General features: G+C 37.0%; 1 protein-coding gene across 3 annotated transcripts in view; it reads left to right on the top strand.

Annotated features, from left to right (window-relative positions):
* Ddx4 (DEAD-box helicase 4) overlaps positions 1–19,546 on the top strand; it is a 53,891-nt gene that overhangs the window by 13,990 nt on the left and 20,355 nt on the right. Inside the window, exons 6-15 of one of the 3 annotated variants that reach the window (XM_050152853.1) lie at positions 169–246; positions 3,855–3,905; positions 5,829–5,888; positions 11,726–11,782; positions 12,664–12,744; positions 13,202–13,243; positions 16,009–16,056; positions 16,147–16,194; positions 16,369–16,511; positions 17,288–17,440. In XM_050152853.1, the coding sequence (XP_050008810.1) occupies positions 169–246; positions 3,855–3,905; positions 5,829–5,888; positions 11,726–11,782; positions 12,664–12,744; positions 13,202–13,243; positions 16,009–16,056; positions 16,147–16,194; positions 16,369–16,511; positions 17,288–17,440 (761 nt within the window). Of the gene's footprint in view, positions 1–168; positions 247–3,854; positions 3,906–5,828; positions 5,889–11,725; positions 11,828–12,663; positions 12,745–13,201; positions 13,244–16,008; positions 16,057–16,146; positions 16,195–16,368; positions 16,512–17,287; positions 17,441–19,546 lie in introns of all 3 variants that reach the window. The other 2 variants (XM_050152852.1, XM_050152854.1) reach the window with 2 other exon arrangements.

The following is a 19,546-nucleotide window of genomic DNA, read 5'->3' as shown; positions in this document are numbered from 1 at the left end:
TTTTTTTTTTTTTTTTTTTTTTTTTTTTTTTGGTTTTTTGAGACAGGGTTTCTCTGTGGCTTTGGAGCCTGTCCTGGAACTAGCTCTGTAGACCAAGCTGGTCATCCCTATCTTTTAATGACACCATTTTGCATGTTAAGAAGTTTAACTTTTCATAAAATTTTTCAGATATTGGCGAGTCTAGTAAAAGAGAGAACACACCTGCTGCTGGAGGATTCGGGAGAGGAAAGGGTTTTGGAAACAGAGGTAATTACTTGTAATACTTTACAACCATAATTGTAGTTGGCTCCAAGGTTTCCAGGTTTATTTTTTAGGAAAAAAACCCCAGAAAGTATGTGTCATGCTAGAAATTATGAGCCTCTCAAGAAAGTATTTTCATTTAGAGAAAGGATAAAAGCAACAGTTTATGCTGCTTTGGGTATATACAGTGTTCTGTCTTTTAAAAAACATTTATTTTATTATTATTTGTATGTTTATGTATGGAGGCACATGTACTATGTATATGTATGAGGGACAAAGAACAACTTCCAGGCATTGTTTCTCTCCATCCACCATGTGGACTCCAGGGATTGAACTCAGACCAGCAGGCTTTACAGCAAGCACTCTTATCCCTGTTGCACCATATTTTTGGTACTCCATTTTGCCTTTTCCTCTTGCTTTAATATCATTGATTCACTCTATATATGAGCCCCAATTCTTCCCTTCTGTATTACTCAGGGATCTAAGTTCCCTGTGGAGACTTGTTTATACCTCCGTAGGGGAATGTGTATTCATCTGTAGCTGAGCACAGGAAGACCAATAATGTTTAGGTGGGAGAGCGTCCCAGTTTTTTCAGAAACTCAACATTGATTTTTCCTTGGGACAGGAATGACAGGAGCAAGCAGCAACTGAGGGAGGTAGAATACTGTCAATTTCTTTGACTATATTCTTTGAATATAGCAACTTTGAAGATTACAAATATTTATGTGACATTGATAATTTAAAGCTTAGTTTTTTGTAGAAATAATAATTTTTAAGGATTACATTTACATTTTGAAAGAAAATACCTGCTGAAGAATTTTGGTCAATCATACAGTGAAGCTGTTGGATATTTGCTTTTATAGGAGAATTACATATTAAATTTCCATGGCATTTTATTGCTGGAAGAGCCCTTAAATTTGGTTAAATCTGAGGATGTTAAGTGATTTGAGATAACACATATATATCATGTGTATAAATTGAACAACTATCCAAATAATTGCTTATTTCTTATGTTAAAGAAGCCTAATTATAACTGAGTACTTTATAATGTAGTTAAGACAATGATTGATAGGTATCCATATTGACATTTAACTCATAAACTCAAGTGATAGTCTATAATCAGCTTCTAAGTAGCTAGGGCTATAGGCTTGCACCACCATCCCTAACTCCTTGAGTATTTTTACACTAAAGACCATTTTATTAAGTAAGAGTCAACAATTTTTTAAGAGACAGATCTCTCACTGAACCTAGAGCTCACTGATTTGGCTAGACTGCCTGGCCAACAAGCCCCGGGGATCCTGAGTTTTTGCTTCCTCAGGACAAGAAAAACCATGTGGTTTTACACTGTTTTCATTTTCAATTTATGTGCTAGCCACCTTGAAATTGTTCTGAGCAGTTTGTAGTCCAAAGTTAATCTTTAGATGGTATTTTTCAGCTTAGTGGTGTTATCATAATGCTGGAGGAATCATTACAGGGCCCCATCCTCCTTATGGAAACTTCAAAGGTCATGGTTCACTGCAGAAAACTGATATTCAAACCCGAAATCATGTACAAGAAGATAAATGAAACCTTTTTCTAGAATTAGTTAATACTCTATATGACCATTAATATCATGACAAAAACTATATATATATAATACCTTAACTAACTTAACTAGTTAAGGATTCAATTTAAAACCAAAGGATTGTGAGATTAGTGGCAATAATAGTCCTTAAATTTTTGTTTTTCTTCTGTCCCATATTAGGTGGCTCTTCTTACATGAAACAGAGATTTTAGATTTCACTTTTAATACACATGCTTGCATTTAGAGAAAGAGAGAGCCACATTCCAACTCCAAAGCCAGCTTTGATTTTTTAATTAGACTGGAACTACAAAAAGACTATTTGCATTATATGTCTTTAGAGAACAGCAGAAACATTTGGGAAGATATATAAAATTTTATCCTGTTGGAAATGAGATATACCAATAGGCCAATTTACTCTTTTTCTTGAGACATTTTTTTTTTCCTGGATGATTTGTCCTTCTCAGATGTCTCGTTTGTCAGTGGTCTTCAGATTCCTTAGCTGGATACCTTTATTCTTTTGAAAAGATAGAACCAAAACCCTTCCCCAACCCTAATTTGGGGGATATTATCCTTTGGCCGGTTATATCTGATCAAATGGAAAGCATTTGTTAGTTATATAGGTTAGTTTAGTTTAAACAGCTATGCTCTTTGATGAACTGTCATCTCTTCTAAGTAAGACGTGCATTGTTCAAATCAAATCTTTATCAATTTTGGTGGTATTCATAGCTTTTCTTCTCCTGTGTAAACAAAAGCAAAACCCTATATTTTTAATGTGGGGGAAAACTCTCTTTTAACTAATTTCTCCCTTTAAGAATTCCCAATTTTCTTAAGAAATCTACTGATGTTGATGAAGATGTGAGGCTGATTGCTGCTGCATAGAATAGTAAAGGCCTGAGTGATTTCAAGGCAGCTGCCTAATTTGGCAGCAGTCTGAAAAGGGGGTTCAGGGAGAGAGCCTGCAACCCATATTGGAGGGAGAGAGAGTGAGAGGGGAGAGAGGGGAAAGAGAGATGGGAGAGATGGATGGATGGACTGATGGAAGGAGGGAGGAGCTCAGGCTTTCTGAAAAAAAAAAAAAAAAAAAAAAACACCAGGGTATTATTGTTGGGAAAAAGCATGTGTGAAAGTTGCTGCCTGAAGGCAGAACCAGCCAGTCTAGAGTGGGTGAGTCCTGTGGCATTTGGAGCCCAGGTGCTTCTGGAGTTTGGCTGGCAGCTGGGGACTGTTTCAGAGAGGTTAAACAGGAAAAATCCCAAACTCACTCAAAGGTTTGAGGGGAAAAAAGAAAACCTAGCCCAGTGGGGCTCAAACCCTATGTGCAGCTCCAGCCTGTGCCAGTGGCTAACGAGCCACAAATGGCTTTTTTTGTGAATCTGTACTTTGAACATTGGGCGCCAATTGTAGTATGAATAATAAAATCTCAGAGACAGATATTGGGGTTCAACTTAAAGATCAGAAAAGCAAAGCAGCCAAGCTACTAGAGAGCTCTTACCACTGTGAAATCTTCAGCTGAAAGAGAGTGAGTTCCAGTGTCCTCCTGCCTTACATTCCTCTCTAGTGCTGGGATTGCAGGCATGCACCACCACCACCCAACCACTATGGCTATCTAGTGTGGCTGCTGGGAGTAACGGTGTGTGCCACCACTGCAGGGCCTGAATGGCTGACTAGTGTGGCTGTTTTGTGTTCTGATCTTCAGACAAGCTTTATTAAAATACAAATGAAATTTCACTACACTGCAGCTATATATGTAGCTGTATATAGTTTATCTCATTTGGAGGGGTTATCATAATTAGTTGTCCCTGAAAGATTTTTAAAACAGATTTTATATGTTTCTGTACATATGCCATGGAGTGGGTGTTAGATCTCTTGGAGCTGAAATTATAGTGAGTCACCTGATGTGAGTGCTTGGTCCGAATCCCTGCCCTTACAATACAACTGTAGGCACTCTCAGCTGCTGAGCCATCTCTCCAATCCTGAAAAACATTTTTAAGCTGTAAAAGTAAAAGAAATTCTTTCAGAAATTTGAAGTTTCCTTTTATATAATTTATAGGTTTTTTAAATAACAAGTTTGAAGAAGGAGATAGCTCTGGTTTCTGGAAAGGTAAGTTGTGTTTTCTGGAAACTTTAAAAACTATAATGTCAGAAACAGGCTAGAGAGATTCAGTGCCAGGTGCATAAGTTGTTTATGACATCATTTTTATACCATGCAATTATTAGGTTGTAACTGTTTAATTTTATTCGATTTTCATTTGTGCTTTGCTTTATCTCCTATATCTACAAAGATCACTTCTTATTTTAAACTTATTTCTAAATGGCTAGATTTACAAGAAATTAGAAAAATAGTATAGAATTCATTTTTATCCAAGTTCTTCTAATGCCATTATTTTAATTTACTTCTTTTTTCCCCTGAGACAGGGTTTTTCTATGTAACTTAGGAACCTGTCCTGGAAGTAGCTCTTGTAGACCAAGCTGGCCCTTGAGCTAATAGAGATTTGTCTGCCTCTGCCTCCTGAGTCGTAGGCATGCACCACCACCTAGCTTCTATTTTACTTCTTAAAATGATCAAAGTAAATACAGGTTGATTTTAGGGGAATAATTGATGAAAGATAATGTAAGACCCCATTCTCCTTTGCCAGGTCCTAAAGTGATCTATAGGATTATTTTTGTCAAAGGCAGATATGTTAGCTCTCACCTTATTATCTCAGTCAGTTTTCATTCTTTTTTTTTCTTTTTTTTTTTGATTTTTCGAGACAGGATTTCTCTGTAGCTTTTTGGTTCCTGTCCTGGAACTAGCTCTTGTAGACCAGGCTGGCCTCAAACTCACAGAGATCTGCCTGCCTCTGCCTCCCGAGTGCTGGGATTAAAGGCATGCGCCACCACCGCCCGGCCTCAGTTTTCATTCTTAAAAGCCCTTTTCCACTTACTTTTCTTAAATCTTCTTTTCAAGAAAGTTGTCCCAGGTGACTCTTTAAAAGAATATAAGCTTGCTGGGTGTAGTAGTGCATGCCTTTAATCCTAGCACTTGGGAGGCAGAGGCAGGTGGATCTCAGTGAGTTCAAGGCCAACCTGGTCTAAAAATTGAGTCCCAGGACAGCCAGGGTTGTAATACAGAAAAATCTTGTCTTCAAACACATACATATGCTCCAAATAGTCAAGGAAAGGCCTTCAGCTAGGTGTCAGGATCATGTTTAAAAAGTATAAACAAAGCAGTAACTAGATGAGTAATTTTGTGCATGAGTTTAGATGATAGCCTGTAAACTGGTTGCTTGACGTCCTTGCCATTTGTTTAAAGTTCTTGAATACTGGGCGTCAATGACATGGGAAAAATACTTTGAAATTCTCTGTGTATTTCCAAATATGCTTTTGCTAGAATTTGAAGATCTTAGAGTTGTATTAATAAACATAAAACTTTTAAAATTTGAAAAATTGTTCATTCCTTATCACTCTGTACTTGGAGAATAAACTGAGAGTGGAGCTTAAGCATCTGTTTTCACCCTGTTCACTTGGGTGTTCTTCAGTGTTGGGATTGATTCTTAGACCACTGTCCAGAAAAACTCTGGAAGTGTACTTGTACTGTCACTAAAACAGAAAATCCATTGAGTAATTGAGTACTTAATTAGGAAAAATGAGGAAACGTTTGCATGGATTTAAGAAAGCACCACTATCTAGCATTGTTAAGAATGATAATTACAGAGAAAGAAATGGAACAGTCATATGTCTCTATAGCCTATGAATTGCTTTTCAGAACCATTTGATTACTTGTCTAAGTTTTTCTTTTTGTCTAGGATAATAACAGGGACCAAATAGTTGGTGCTCAATCGTAGACTTAACATTAAATACTGGCATACATAGATGTTCTGTATAGGGAATTTAAGCAATGTCTTTGTTTCTAGTGAAATATTTTAAGTATCACAATGTTCAATTTCAACTTGAAAAATATTCCTATTAAGTTCTATTCTGTACTTTAGCAGTTATGCCTTTAAAGTTACCTAGATGCTATTCACATGTTGTATTTCTATTCAAGAGTCCAGTAATGACTGTGAAGACAATCAAACTCGGAACAGGGGGTTTTCCAAGAGAGGTGGTAAGGACAATGCTTTGAACAATTTGTCTGTAAGACAAAACTAAACTGACAAAACTAACTTTAGAAAGTCTGAAAGAAATGAAAGCCTTTAAGAAAAATACGCTGGTGTACACTCCCAGGACCGCGACGGGTGCACCCACACACTGAGACGATGGGGATGTTCTATCGGGAACTCACCAAGGCCAGCTGGCCTGGGTCTGAAAAAGCCTGGGATAAAACCAGTCTCGCTGAACATAGCGGACAATGAGGACTACTGAGACCTCAAGAACAATGGCAATGGGTTTTTGATCCTACTGCACGTATTGGCTTTGTGGGAGCCTAGGCAGTTTGGATGCTCACCTTACTAGACCTGGATGGAGGTGGGTGGTCCTTGGACTTCCCACAGGGCAGGGAACCCTGATTGCTCTTTGGGCTGAGGAGGGAGGGGGACTTGATTGGGGGAGGGGGAGGGAGGCGGCGGTGGGGAAGAGACAAATCTTTAATAAATAAATAAATAAATTTGGGAGAGGGAAGAAATTGCAGATTAATTTTTGTTCAAATCTCAAGATAGTCCATCATTCTTTGTTTATTCTGCCTCTAATGAATTGGAGGGGAGATGGTATAACAGTTATCTTTTATATGTTTTGAATATATGGGAGACATGTTAAAACAGCAGCAGCAGTACCTTCAGAAAACTGGAGTGAGCTTCTAATAGAGTACTCATTCAAGTACTCACCTATGTGTGTCTGTGATAATACAGAACTCCATGATGGTATGACTTGGGAGCATCTTTCATTTTACCTTAAGATAGTGGACTGAGCAACAGGCGCTCTCCCCCTTGCCAGAGAAGCTGTCAGTAAGTTTCAGATTGAAAAAAAGGCTATCTCCTAAATTAAGCCTTATGATAATTTTTTGAAGATGTGATAGTGAAGTAAAAAGCAAAATTTAGTACATCTTTTAGCATTTCTCATTGAAAAAGCAAAACAAAAAAATAGCAGTGCTAGTCATCAAACCCGGGGCGCCTTGTGCTCCCTAAGTTTTCCACCACTGAGCTGCATCCTCAACCCTGCTTCTCTTCCCCATTTGTTTTCTGGAGAATGATGATGTCTGTGTTACCTTTAAGTGAGATTAATTCATGTTTAAGTGAAGAAACTAGAAGTCATTTGGAGCAGACTGTTCTTATTTCTGACTTAAAGCAGCAGTAGAATGATTAGCTGGGACATAGCCATTTTCTTGGACAGTCTTGATTCCTGTTTCTTGTAGACATACACATTTTAGACTAGAAAGCTAGCACATAGCCATTCAGTGAGTGAGTGTGTGTGTGTGTGTGTGTGTGTGTGCGCGCGCGCGTGCACGCACGCACGTGCGTGTGTGTATCTGTGTGCTTATTTTGTAATATCTAATATACCATTGCTAGGTAACTGAATACTGAAAAAAACCTGAACACCTCAGTTTATTCGCCACATCTAGGTCAAGAAATAGAAATCACTAGCACCTCAGAAAAGCCCTCTTTTCATAACATGTTCAGTAATAAACAATGGCATCCTGAAGATTTTTATTCTGACTTCTAAATGTACAATTTTGTCTGTTTTTCTGCTTGATATAAAGGAACTAACATAACAGGTGCTGTTTTTTGGCTTCTGTTTAATGTACTCAGAGAGCCATTTATGATATTACTCTTACAGATCATTAACCCTGCTAATAGTCTTCTTTTTTTTCCCTATTAATGCAGGTATTGGGGCTGCTTTCAGCTGGGACAACTATGAAAGTGGTGTTGTGAATGGTGTATTTTTGAGCATTGGCATGTTCAGGTGTAGAATTGCTAGTTATTGGGCTATAGTTTTAGCTTTAAGAGATAGGAAACATCTCAGAGAGTTTACAATACTACGATATCCCTCCCATCTGTATGCTTTGCACTTTCCTTTTTCATCTGAACAGTTCACTGAATTTTTGTTATTGAACCTCGTTATACTTTTAGCTTGCATTTACTTTTGTGTATAAAGTAGGAGTCAGAGGCAGATAAGAGAGCTCAGTAGATAACAGCATTTGCTGCACAAGCTTCTAGGTTTTTCTAGTCACATTTTCTCATTTCATTATGGATTTCTTAACATTTTCTACATTGAGTTCTTGGTATTTGGTGATGCATATCACTTTCCATTGCATTAACACGTCATATATTATAAAATTAACCAGTTGCTTTCAGTATATTCACTCTTGGACAACTTTGGCTGGTTATAGAACATGGAACATGTTAATATGACTGCAGGATTTCTTTTGGAGGAGAGATTTTCAAATACTCCTTTGAATAGGAGGGCTATTTTCTTTTTTCTTTTTTTTCGAGATAGGGTTTCTCTGTAGCTCTTGGGTCCTATCCTGGAACTAGCTCTTGTAGACCAAGCTGGCCTCAAACTCACAGAGATCCACCTGCCTTTGCCTCCCAAGTGCTGGGATTAAAGGCATGCGCCACCACCGCCCGGCTAGGAGGGCTATTTTCAAGTAGTCCTTTCTGAAGATTATTACCAGACATTATCAGAAATTGCTGCTTATGAAATACAGTCCATATCTCATCCTACCTTTGACTTCAGAACTCATTTTATCTAGAATGTCACTGTCAGGGCTGAGTGCCTAGCACAGTGGTAGAGCACACCCACAGCCCTGGCCTGTGTAAGGGGAGGGCCACTTGTTCTTCCCAGTCACCTGGCTAGCTTAGTCCTGAAATAACCACACAGAAACTGTATTAATTAAATCACTGTTTGGCCCATTAGCTCTAGTTTCTTACTAACTCTTACATCTTAATTTAACCCATTTTTATTAATCTGTGTATCACCATGTGGAAGTGGCTTACCGGGTAAAATTCCCAGCATTTGTCTTCAGCAGATCCATGGCGTCTTTTCTCCCCCTCCCCCTTTCTTTCTCCCACTATTCAGTTCTGTCTTCCCCGCCTACTTAAGTTCTGCCCTATCAACTAGGCCAAGGCAGTTTATTTATTAACCAATAAAAGCAACACATGGACAGAAGAACCTCCTACACCAGGTCTGAGCAGTGGTAGAGCTTGCCTCAGCACTGACTTGAGCATGTAGCATAACAGATAAGTTCAGCAAAAATGAATCAAAAACAGATCTGAGAAATTATTATTGAAATGGAAAACAAAATGCAGCTGATTGGAAACAGTAGAATATCTACTTGCCCACCACATTCCTAAAAACATTCCTAAATATCTTGTAAGAGAAAACAAGAGAAAGACACACAGGAAAGAAGAGAATAGATAAGGCTTGCAGTTAGTCACGGAGTTCTGAGCAAATTAAATAAATTCATACCCTCATATATATATATATATTGAAATTAAAGTGTTTCAAAGGTTGAAACCACTAGAAGGGGTAGGGGATGAGATTCATTTTTAAAAGAGCAATATCTTGACAACAGAATTTTCTTACGTAAAAGTAGCTAGGCTACAGTATAGAATACTGTATTCAGAATGTTGAGGAGGGATAGTTTTGAATCCAAATCGCTGTATTAGGGTATTTAGATGCCAGTGAGAAATTACACCATTCAAGTAAAAACAGTATTTAAAACTCCCAAGGTATTATAGATAATACTACAAAAATAACTACAAAATCAAAAACAGAAGCGAGAAGACAGTTGAACACAAGGAGGAGGAGATAGACATTGACAATGAGTGCTAGTGATGAGTGCTTGTGTAAAGGCAGGTGGCTGCCAAGGCTGGGGACCTGAGCAATCCCTGGGACCCACTGTGGAGAAGGAGAGAGTATCAACTGAAAAGTTGTTCTCAGGCCTGTACACGTGCTGTGATGTACATGTACGTGTGACATACATACACACAACATAAAGCATAAGAAAGCAGTGATGAGTCACAAGTATGAAACTGGTGAATAGATTGGTGAACTTAAGTAATTACTGTGTAGCAATAATGATTAGGACTGTAATAAACACTAAAGAACTGAAATACTAGCAAGGGAAAAATTGAAAATCGTTGCCAGCTTGAAAGGAAACGAAAAGTTGCTTTTAAGTAAAAGTGAAGGATGATCAGAGAAAGGACAAAAAGTGTCTGCTTTAGTAATAGAGAAAATCAGTAGGAGGGCAGAAGTCAGTAGGGAGAAGACTGTGTTAAAAATAGTTTAAATATTCCTGAGCTAATAGAGAGGGAGAAATAGTTTTCTTCGAGGATGATGCCCCAGTTGGTAATCCAGTACTAACTGGATTTCATGTACATAAAAGTAAAATAAGCAGACTCTGCAAGTTGTATTTATATATTTAGACACAGGTATATATTATAATTAAGAAGAGACCATGATTTTGTTTTATTTTTTGAGACAGTGCTTCTCTGTGTCTTTGGAGCCTGTCCTGGAACTAGCTCTTGTAGACCAGGCTGGCCTTAAACTCACAGAGATCCATCTACCTCTGCCTCCCTAGTGCTGCGATTAAAGGTGTTTGCCACCACGACCCAGCTGCAAAAACAGAAATTAGCACTGGATGTCTAACCTTTATGGTTTGAAAACTGATTTTCTCAGTTTATGGATAGTCTAAATGAAAATGTGAAGTATTTATTGCCTAATAACAATATAAAATAGAACATAATGTGTGTGATATGGCTAGTTTATTTTGTGGGAAACTAGTAAGCTGAGTTCCTTAAGGAAGACAATTCAGTGGAAAGATAATAGAGATACAGTAGAGCATGTATGATAGAGTGCTGTTTCTCAGAAGACAGGAAGAGAGCTGGATAAAAGAGATGTAGAGCAGAGTTAAGCATGCTGCTTAGCTGTATGTCCATAGGTGATAATACAAGTGCTGGGAGATGTGTAACAATAGAAGATGTTGGTTGGGTCAGTGAGGGAGAGACAAGACAGAAGACACCCATGGCTGCAGCTGTATTAGCATTTTAGTCTTAAGATAGATGGCAAATCCTTAGTCTTAAATTAGGTTTTAAGTCTAGATACATGTTTTATGTCTTATTTGATGACCTTTATGAAAATAATTTCTACTTAGAAAAAGAGAAGTCCAGAGGATTTTTTAAATGGAAATTAAGAAAATTGATAGGCTTTTTAAAATGTAAAGAGGCACAAGTAATTTAGAAGTATTAAGTGGGCCTAACTAGTAATGTGAAGATTATTGATAGATTAAGGAATGTGTTGGCTGGTGTATAAATTTGAATTTTCTTAGATTTTTAAAAATTTTTGGTTTTGGTGGTGCTGAGGATAAAACACAGCTTCTGTCACGTGCTAGGCAAGTGTTCTACCACTGAGCCACATCTTCGGCCCATGAATGTGCTTTGAATTAGTTCTCTTATAAGCAGGATTTTTAAAAATATACATGATCTACCATCAATAATCAAATATATAGGACTTTGGATTTTAGCAATAATTATGTTATTAAGTAATTGTAAATGCATAAACTAAATATTAGTTTGTTTTCTGTGTAGTTGACCTTGGTTTGGAAGTGATCTGCTTTTGCATTAGGTGGAGTCACAGTTCAGTTGTAACAGGAAATGAGACTACATGCACCTAGTTCATTATTTTTCTATAGGGGACAAATACAAACTTGGATTTATTTAGTCCTGTAATAAGATTGTAAAACTCCAGCTAATGGTGCAGTTGTTGCCACTTGGCACTCTGTTCAAGCAACATGCTTCTTCAGCTCATTTTTGATTCTTCAAACAATGCTCTTTTTTTTTTCTGGTCGTAGAAGTATCTGTTTGTAAAGCAGTCAATTGTGACTTTTGAAAAGTTAATTCTTAAAGTGTTCACTAAAGCCATTTAAATTATACAAAGGTTAAATTCAGTTGCTATGTCTCCAAGACTTTTTTGTTATTTTGTGCTGTTCTTGTGTGTATTTTAATATAGGTTATCAAGATGGAAATGATTCAGAAGCTTCAGGACCCTTCAGAAGAGGTGGAAGAGGTAGTTTCCAAGGTTGCCGAGGAGGATTTGGTCTAGGAAGACCAAGTTAGTAGTGGATTGATTGTATAAAATGTGTTTCATTAGTAAAGAAGAAATTATTTTTAAAAAACAAAGTTGCCACAGGATTATATGAATATTTTTACAGAATGACTGTCATAAATTAATTACCCATATTATGGATCATTTTTAGAAACCTGGGTAACTAAATAGTAAGTTGGAACACATGTTTCAGAAGTTTGTGCTACCAAGTCTTGATAAAGCATTATGTTTTAGAGCCTAGGAACTATCGCTGACTTTTTAAATAAGTGGTCTTCTATATGGCTCACTCCTTCATACATTCTTTCCACAATCTGGCTTTCTACTTTAAATTCTTATAGACATCATTTCTAAGGTACTGTTTTCAGAAGTCACTGTTAACATGCATGTGTCTCTTAACAGAGGAAAGTAAAGGCCTCTGAAGGGTCTGTACAGGTCAGGGCTGATATTAGATTTGGCAGTGGTGGGAGCAGGGATGGTATTTTGGTGAACAAGTAGTAAAATGGTGCAATATGGTTTCTAGGCACAATTAAATTGCTGTTTTTTGGAGGCAGGCTTTTTTTGGGTATATCATTGATACTAACTTATTTATAAATAGCATTAATTTTTGAGGAAGTTATTTGTAATTGAAGTATATAATTTGTAAAGAAATCCTTTGTGACATTTAGAAAAAATATACATTGTAATTCTTTTATTTGCCTGGCCTCTATGGATATACATTGTAATTCTTGCTATACTATTTTACACATCCTTTAGCCAACAATACCATGACTTGGGCTCATTTGCTAAATGATTGTAAAACTTTATTAAAAGTAACAATAGAATTCTGTTTCTTTCAAATAAAGATAGTGAATATGACCAAGATCAGGGGACACAGCGTGGTGGTGGCCTTTTTAGTTCTAGAAAACCAGCAGCAAGTGATTCAGGTGAGAAATAAAATTGTTACTGAGGACTAATATTCATCTATGCTTTGAGCAAGAAGGCATGTATACTAAGGCTTACTGACCATTCCCCCAAATCTTAGTTATGAAGGCAAAAAACATGGGAAGTTTTGTCTCCCTTAGGAAATTGGTACACTGTTGCTAACTGACAGCATGAGATGTGAGTAATCATTTGTAATTTGAAGAAGAAAAACAAGGCTTGCATTGGTTTCTGAGGTGTAGGGGAAAATGATGTGTATGGTTTAAGATCAAATAGGGAAAACACACAACACAAAATGCCTGGAAAAGGGTAAAGTTTAAATGAATTCTATGAAATTAAAAAATTGACAGGTTTAGGAATTAGGTAATGTCTCTATACTGAATAAACTGCTTGTGTATCTGAGGGGAAGGGAAGTAGGGGAAGGCGTGTTCTCTAAAGGTATTGCAATGTAATGTCTTACAGGTAATGGTGACACTTATCCAAGTAGAAGTGGAAGTGGACGAGGTAAGTTCTTAATTGACTGACTTCCACCAGCTTAAATTTATTGTAATCTAAGTTTATTTTCTTTAAGATGAAGGTAATTGTCATTGTTTCTGTATGAATTTATAATGGCCTATTGGAGTTCCTTAATTTTTTAGGCTATTTCTTTCTGATCTAGCAGTTTCATTGTAAGATTTTTATATAAGAGTATCTGTAAACACATGCATAAGAATACCAAGTTTTCTTTATATTAACTAAGACCTGAAAACCACCTAAAATTCATCAGTATTTAATATAACCATAAAATGGGATATCATGCAGATACTAAATAATGAGATAGATATTTGTAAAAATTATTAAAATACACTCTTCCTTTCATGATCTAAGAATAAAGGAAAGTAACAGTAATTCAGTTAATGTGACGTTTTTGCTCGCAAAAGTTTTATCCTTAGTGCATAAATATGAAAGTATTGTATGAAACTTAAAATACTTTGCAGATCAGTTGATCAATTGTTTACTTGATTTTTTGTGATCATTAGTCTTGTTGTAGCCACACATTGGGGTGACATCTGGCGGGTTCCAGCCTCTATGTGGTTTGCACATTCAAGGATGGGGCACGTGGATTAGAAAAATTAGGAGGAACAGAGGTATGAAAGAAACACAGGGGCGTAGGATAGAGCCAGGAGGGCTATCTAGTGAATACTGAATATGCCTGTGTTTATTTTCCATAAGTTTATATACCCCAATCAGGGGGAAAGAAGGCAAAAGACTGCTTTAACATGACACAAAGGACAAGCAGAACAATTACTTGCTTCAATACATGAGACATCAAGCTACTATTTCCTGAGTTAAGAAGTCTGATGTTTTAGGCAGGAGATGCTGTAACTACACCTTAGACCAAGTATCCTGTAGGCAGCCACTCCCTGGGTCACACCTCCTGTCTTGTCCTTAAAGGAGCAGGAATAGGCTTGAATTCACTGACCTCTGGTCAAGGTGGAGTGTACCCACTTCTGTGGGCCATTTTAATATCCAGAACATCAGGTAACCACACCCTCGGTAAAGATATCTTGTTTGTAGCCACTTCTTAAGTCAGACTTCTTGTCAATAACTTTGAAAGAGCAAGAGTAGGCTTAAGGTCTCTGACCTTCAGTCAAGGTGGAGCAGACCCACTTCTGTGGACCCCCACACTCTGAAAGCATTCAAAGTAGCAATCTACCCCTGGCTTTTTACGTTCTCCAATATAGAAAAAAGTTTACTTAAATCCAGTTTAGTCACATTGCCCATAGATAATTTGTTTATAACTTGTCTAAAGGGGCTTCAGGAATATTTAGGAGTTGTGGAAGCCTATGGAGACTTTCAAAGTAGAACTAAAAGGATTTTGCAATATGTGTTGGCCATGACTCTATGGGGGACATAGGATAAAAGGTAGTTGTTCAAAGGTGATACATTTAAATGTTAAGTTGACAAGGGATGAACTTAGTATTGTTAATATTAATTGTCATCTTGACAAGATCTATAATTACCTGGAGTCACACACGTAGTATGTCTGTGAGCATTTTCTAGACTGGGTTAACTGAAGTGTCAAGACTCAGGGTGAATGTGTCAGGACTGTTCGATAGACTGGGATCCTAGACCAATAAAACAGTACTAGGGTTCATTGCTCTCTACCTCTTTATTGCTAATGCAGGGTGAACATCTTCCTCTAGCTCCCACTGCCTTAGCTTCTTTTCATGATGGATGGTACTTAGGAATTCTGAGCCAAAGTAAATCCTCTCTGCCTTCAGTTCAGAAGGAACCAAGATACTGCATCCTTCAGTCTGGATAGGCTGATTGCTAAGCTAGTGTAGCTAACTTCTGACAACTTGGAATTGGGAAAGATATCATTTCTTATTGTTGATAAGAATAATTCATTGTAGGAGAAAGAAACCAGAACGTTACTGGTAGGCCATAGCCTGGTGGTGATACATAGATTAATAGAAATGGGTTAATTTAAGATGTAAGAACTAGGTAGAAATGTGCCTGAACCATCAGCCAAACAGTGTTTTAATTAAAAAAAAAGGTAATTCATTTTGTCTGAATTGTTTGTATAATATATACAAACGTGGTTTATACTGAGCATGTGCCTTTTTATGTAAGGCTCTTGGATTTTGTTATGGTATTTGCTATGTAGAAGGTACATAAGTTACCAGCCCCCTAGTGAAAATTCTGGAATAATTCTCGGAACAACTCTGGTAAATACTTGTACTGTCAGAACCCTAACACCAGTAGGGGAAAACTCTGGAAAACTTGACCCATGTTCCTTTTTTCTTAGTTGAATTCGTTCCTTATTTCAGTGTATCTTATCCATGAATATGGCTAGAATCTTAGTCCTCTTAGCAAACCATCCATTTTAGTTTCTTTTAGAAAATTATTCCCTTGCTGACCAGGGAAAAGATCTCATGGCTTATGGAAAAACAGTGGTACAGTCTATAATCTACATAAAACCATCATGTTGAATACCAGACAAACTTAAAATGTGTTAGATTCTTTCTTGCTACCTCCCTCCCCATTTCTATCCTCTTCTTCCTCCTTTCTTTTCCTGTCAGGAATCAACAAGCCCAGGGACTTGAGCACATTAAATGAACACTGTTAGAACTGAGCTATGCCTACAGTCTCTGTCTCAAACACCATTTGTAAGGCACTTTAAAGATGTTTGCTATTTTAAGATGTGCCCTCTTTGAGGATAGTGAGAATAAAGACACACATAGCTTTGTGTCTTAATTGACGATCAATCTGAATTTCTTTACTAGGTGGTTACAAAGGTTTGAATGAAGAAGTAGTAACAGGCTCTGGAAAGAGTAAGTTTTTTGGAAAAAGTTTTTATCTTTGGGGTACTGTTTATTTTACTCTTCCATTAACATTTATCTTTTTGGTTTTATCCCTTAAAGATTCTTGGAAGTCAGAAGCTGAAGGAGGAGAGAGCAGTGACATTCAGGGTACATCAATGTTTGCACTTATCTATTGACTGTGTCAGAAGTGTGGTTAAATTTAAAACATTTGAGCAAGAAAATTTTAGTAGTGATTTCCACAGTATTTTCTAATTGGTTTTTGTCATTTTCTCTTGTTTGTATTTCTAGTATGTAAATTTTATTTTCCATTTCTATTTTAAGGTCCAAAAGTGACATATATACCCCCTCCTCCACCAGAGGATGAGGACTCCATTTTCGCACATTATCAGACAGGAATTAACTTTGATAAGTATGATACCATACTTGTTGAAGTATCTGGACATGATGCACCACCAGCAATTTTGGTCAGTGTATTTTTTATATTGATATAAATATGTGGTATAATTGCATTGCTGTCAATAGAAAAGTTACCTTTTAGTGTCTAGGACCCTTGATTGAATGTTAGAGTCATTGACTATCATTTTCAGTAGAATTACTTTATCAAGAGAAAGTGGGAGAATTCATCTCTACTTTGTGTACCATATTAGGAACTTTGTTTAAATTTACTAAAAAGGCTACTTTTTCTAGAGGTGAAAAATGTTCACATCCTAAGTATGTGAGGAAGTGGATTTTATGTGTATGACTGCCTTGACTGCACATGTCTGTGCATTACATGCCTGCCTGGTGGCTCTGATGACCAGAACTGGAATTACAGATGGTTGTAAACCTGTATGTGAATTCTGGGAATTGAACTCATGTCCTTTCAAAGAGCAACTGGTGCTCTTAACTGCTGAGTCATCTCTTCAACCCTGGGAAGTGGATTTTGTATGGAGAATAGCAGATGTCTTCTATTCCCTGTTAATAATTATCCTCACAATGAGCCTTTGTTACTTTATCAGAGTTTCTGTATCTCACAGGGCTTAAGGGGGCAGAAAATGGTATTTGTAAGCGAAGTCTATGGGAAATACTTCTACTATGTCATGAAAATAGGTTATTATTTATAGTAGGGTATATTGGTTTGTATGTAAAGTGGAATCAAAGTTTAAAGCTTACTGAAATGAAATATGAAATATGTTTACGAAATGGTGAGCATATGATGTGTGCAATTCATCATTTAATCATTGCCGTCTTTTCTGTTTAGACTTTTGAAGAAGCTAATCTTTGTCAAACACTGAATAACAACATTGCTAAAGCTGGCTATACCAAGCTCACTCCTGTGCAGAAATACAGCATCCCTATTGTGTTAGCAGGAAGAGATCTGATGGCTTGTGCTCAAACAGGGTCTGGGAAGACTGTAAGTCATCTTTCCAAATACAACCAGCCCTCTATTGAATTTTTGTGTTTGTGCCCCCCCCCCCGTGTGTGTCTGTCTCTCTCTCTCTCTCTCTCTCTCTCTCTCTCTCTCTCTCTCTCGTCACACACACACACACACACACACACACAAAAGAAAAATAAATATTTGATGTTTCCTAAGTAGCTTGAATCTCTTCAGTTGGCTGGAAGATTATTCATGTTCTGATTTGGAATTTTCTTAGTGTTTATGCACTTCTGTTTACTTGCTTCTTTTTTTATATAGCTTGAATATTGTCTATGTAGGTTTGTTTTTATCATGCTCTTGGGTCTATATAACTCATTGAGGACCATCTAGTTCTAAATGTTCAGTTATAGTTATACATGCTTACATTAGGCTTCATAGCAAGCCAGAGAGGCAAAAGTCATCCCGTTAAAGCAGAAAGGCAAGACCATGGGACAGAAAGGGCCGCTTCTACTTGAACAGATACTTGTAGTTACAGCTGCCTTGAAGAAGTGATTTTTAAAATTGAAATTAGCATGTAAAGTAATGTGTTTTATTATGGTATATATGCATATGTGTGTGTTATACTCTGCTGTTACTGCTTTCCTGGATTGCCCACCATACTTCCCTCTTCCCCCCTTGCTGGTCCACTTCTTCCCTTCAAACAGTCCTCTCTTATATAAGCCTTCATGTCATATATTCATTTACCCTTTCCAAACCTCCTGCTTGTTCTCATTAAGATCTCATTCTTCCTTCTAGTGGTTATGGTTTCCATGTTCTACTCACATGCAAGATCTGTATTAAGTTTTGAGATAAAATGTTCTATTTGTCTTTCTGACTCTGGAATATTTCACATAATTATTTCTAATTGAATCTCTCTTTTGGCAAATGTCATGATTTTATTTATGACTGAATGAAATACCATTTCTTATATTAACACATTTTCTTGATCCACTTATCTGTTGATGGATATCTAGGCTGGTCCTGTTTCTTAGCTGTTCTGAATAGTGTAGCATTAAACATAGATGTTTTAAGTACTTTTGTTTAGAGTCCTTAGGATGTACCCAGTAGTAATAGAGCTTAAATTGTACTATTTTCCTTTGTTTCTTTTTTGAGAAGTACCTACACCGATTTCCGTAGTGGTGCCACCAGCTCACATTGTCACCAGTTAATATGTAAGGGTCGTTTGTCCTCTTGATAGTCATTTCCACTTGGATGAGATAAAATTTGAAAGGAATTTTAATTTGCATTTATCTGATAGCAAAGGATACTGAACACTTCTTAAGTTTCTTAGCCACTTTTTATTCTTTGGGGGATGATCTATTCAGTTCATTACCCATTTATTGATTTGAAGCTTGTAGTGGTTACTTAACATTTATAATTTTATCTTCTAGATAATAATCCCTCAATTGGTATATATCTGTCAGACTCTTTTTTTTTTCTTCATTCTGTAGGCTGTTCAAAAGCATTGTTGTTGTATGAGGCCACTTGTTCATTTCCTGGCCGCCCAGACTCCTGAAATAACCATGCAGAAACTATATTAATTAAATCACTGCTTGGCCTATTAGCTTTAACTTCTAATTGACTAGCTCTTACATCTTAATTTAACCCATTTCTATTAATCTGTGTATCACCATGCGGCTGTGGCTTACCAACAAGGTTCCAGCTTGTCTGTCTCCAGCAGTGATTACATGATGTCTCCTTACTCTGCCTTCTTTCTCCCAGCATTCAGTTTAGTTTTCCCTGCCTATCTCTGTTCTGCCCTGCTATAGGGCCCAAAGCAGTTTCTTTATTCATTATCTAATAAAAGCAACACATATACAGAAGGACTTCCCACACTACCTTGTAACTTCATGTAGTTGTGAATTCTTGAAGTGGTTTTCTGTATTACCAGATGTTAAGGCAGTTGCAAAGTTTCAGGTTTTACACTAGAGACTTGACTCATTTTCTAACTCATTTTTGTGCAGTGTGAGATATAATGGGTCTATATTCTACATGTGGATATCCAGTTTCTCTAACATTGCTTGTTCAATAATCTTGTCTTCTAATGTATGTTTTGATAGCTTTGTAGGAAGTTAGGTAGCTATAGTCATGTGGATTTATTTC

Source organism: Alexandromys fortis, unplaced genomic scaffold (genome assembly GCF_014885135.2).
Source record: "Alexandromys fortis isolate MF-2015 unplaced genomic scaffold, M_Fortis_MF-2015_v1.1 scaffold_73, whole genome shotgun sequence".
NCBI classification, from domain to species: Eukaryota; Metazoa; Chordata; class Mammalia; order Rodentia; family Cricetidae; genus Alexandromys; species Alexandromys fortis.
This window is presented reverse-complemented; position numbering and strand designations above follow the sequence as displayed.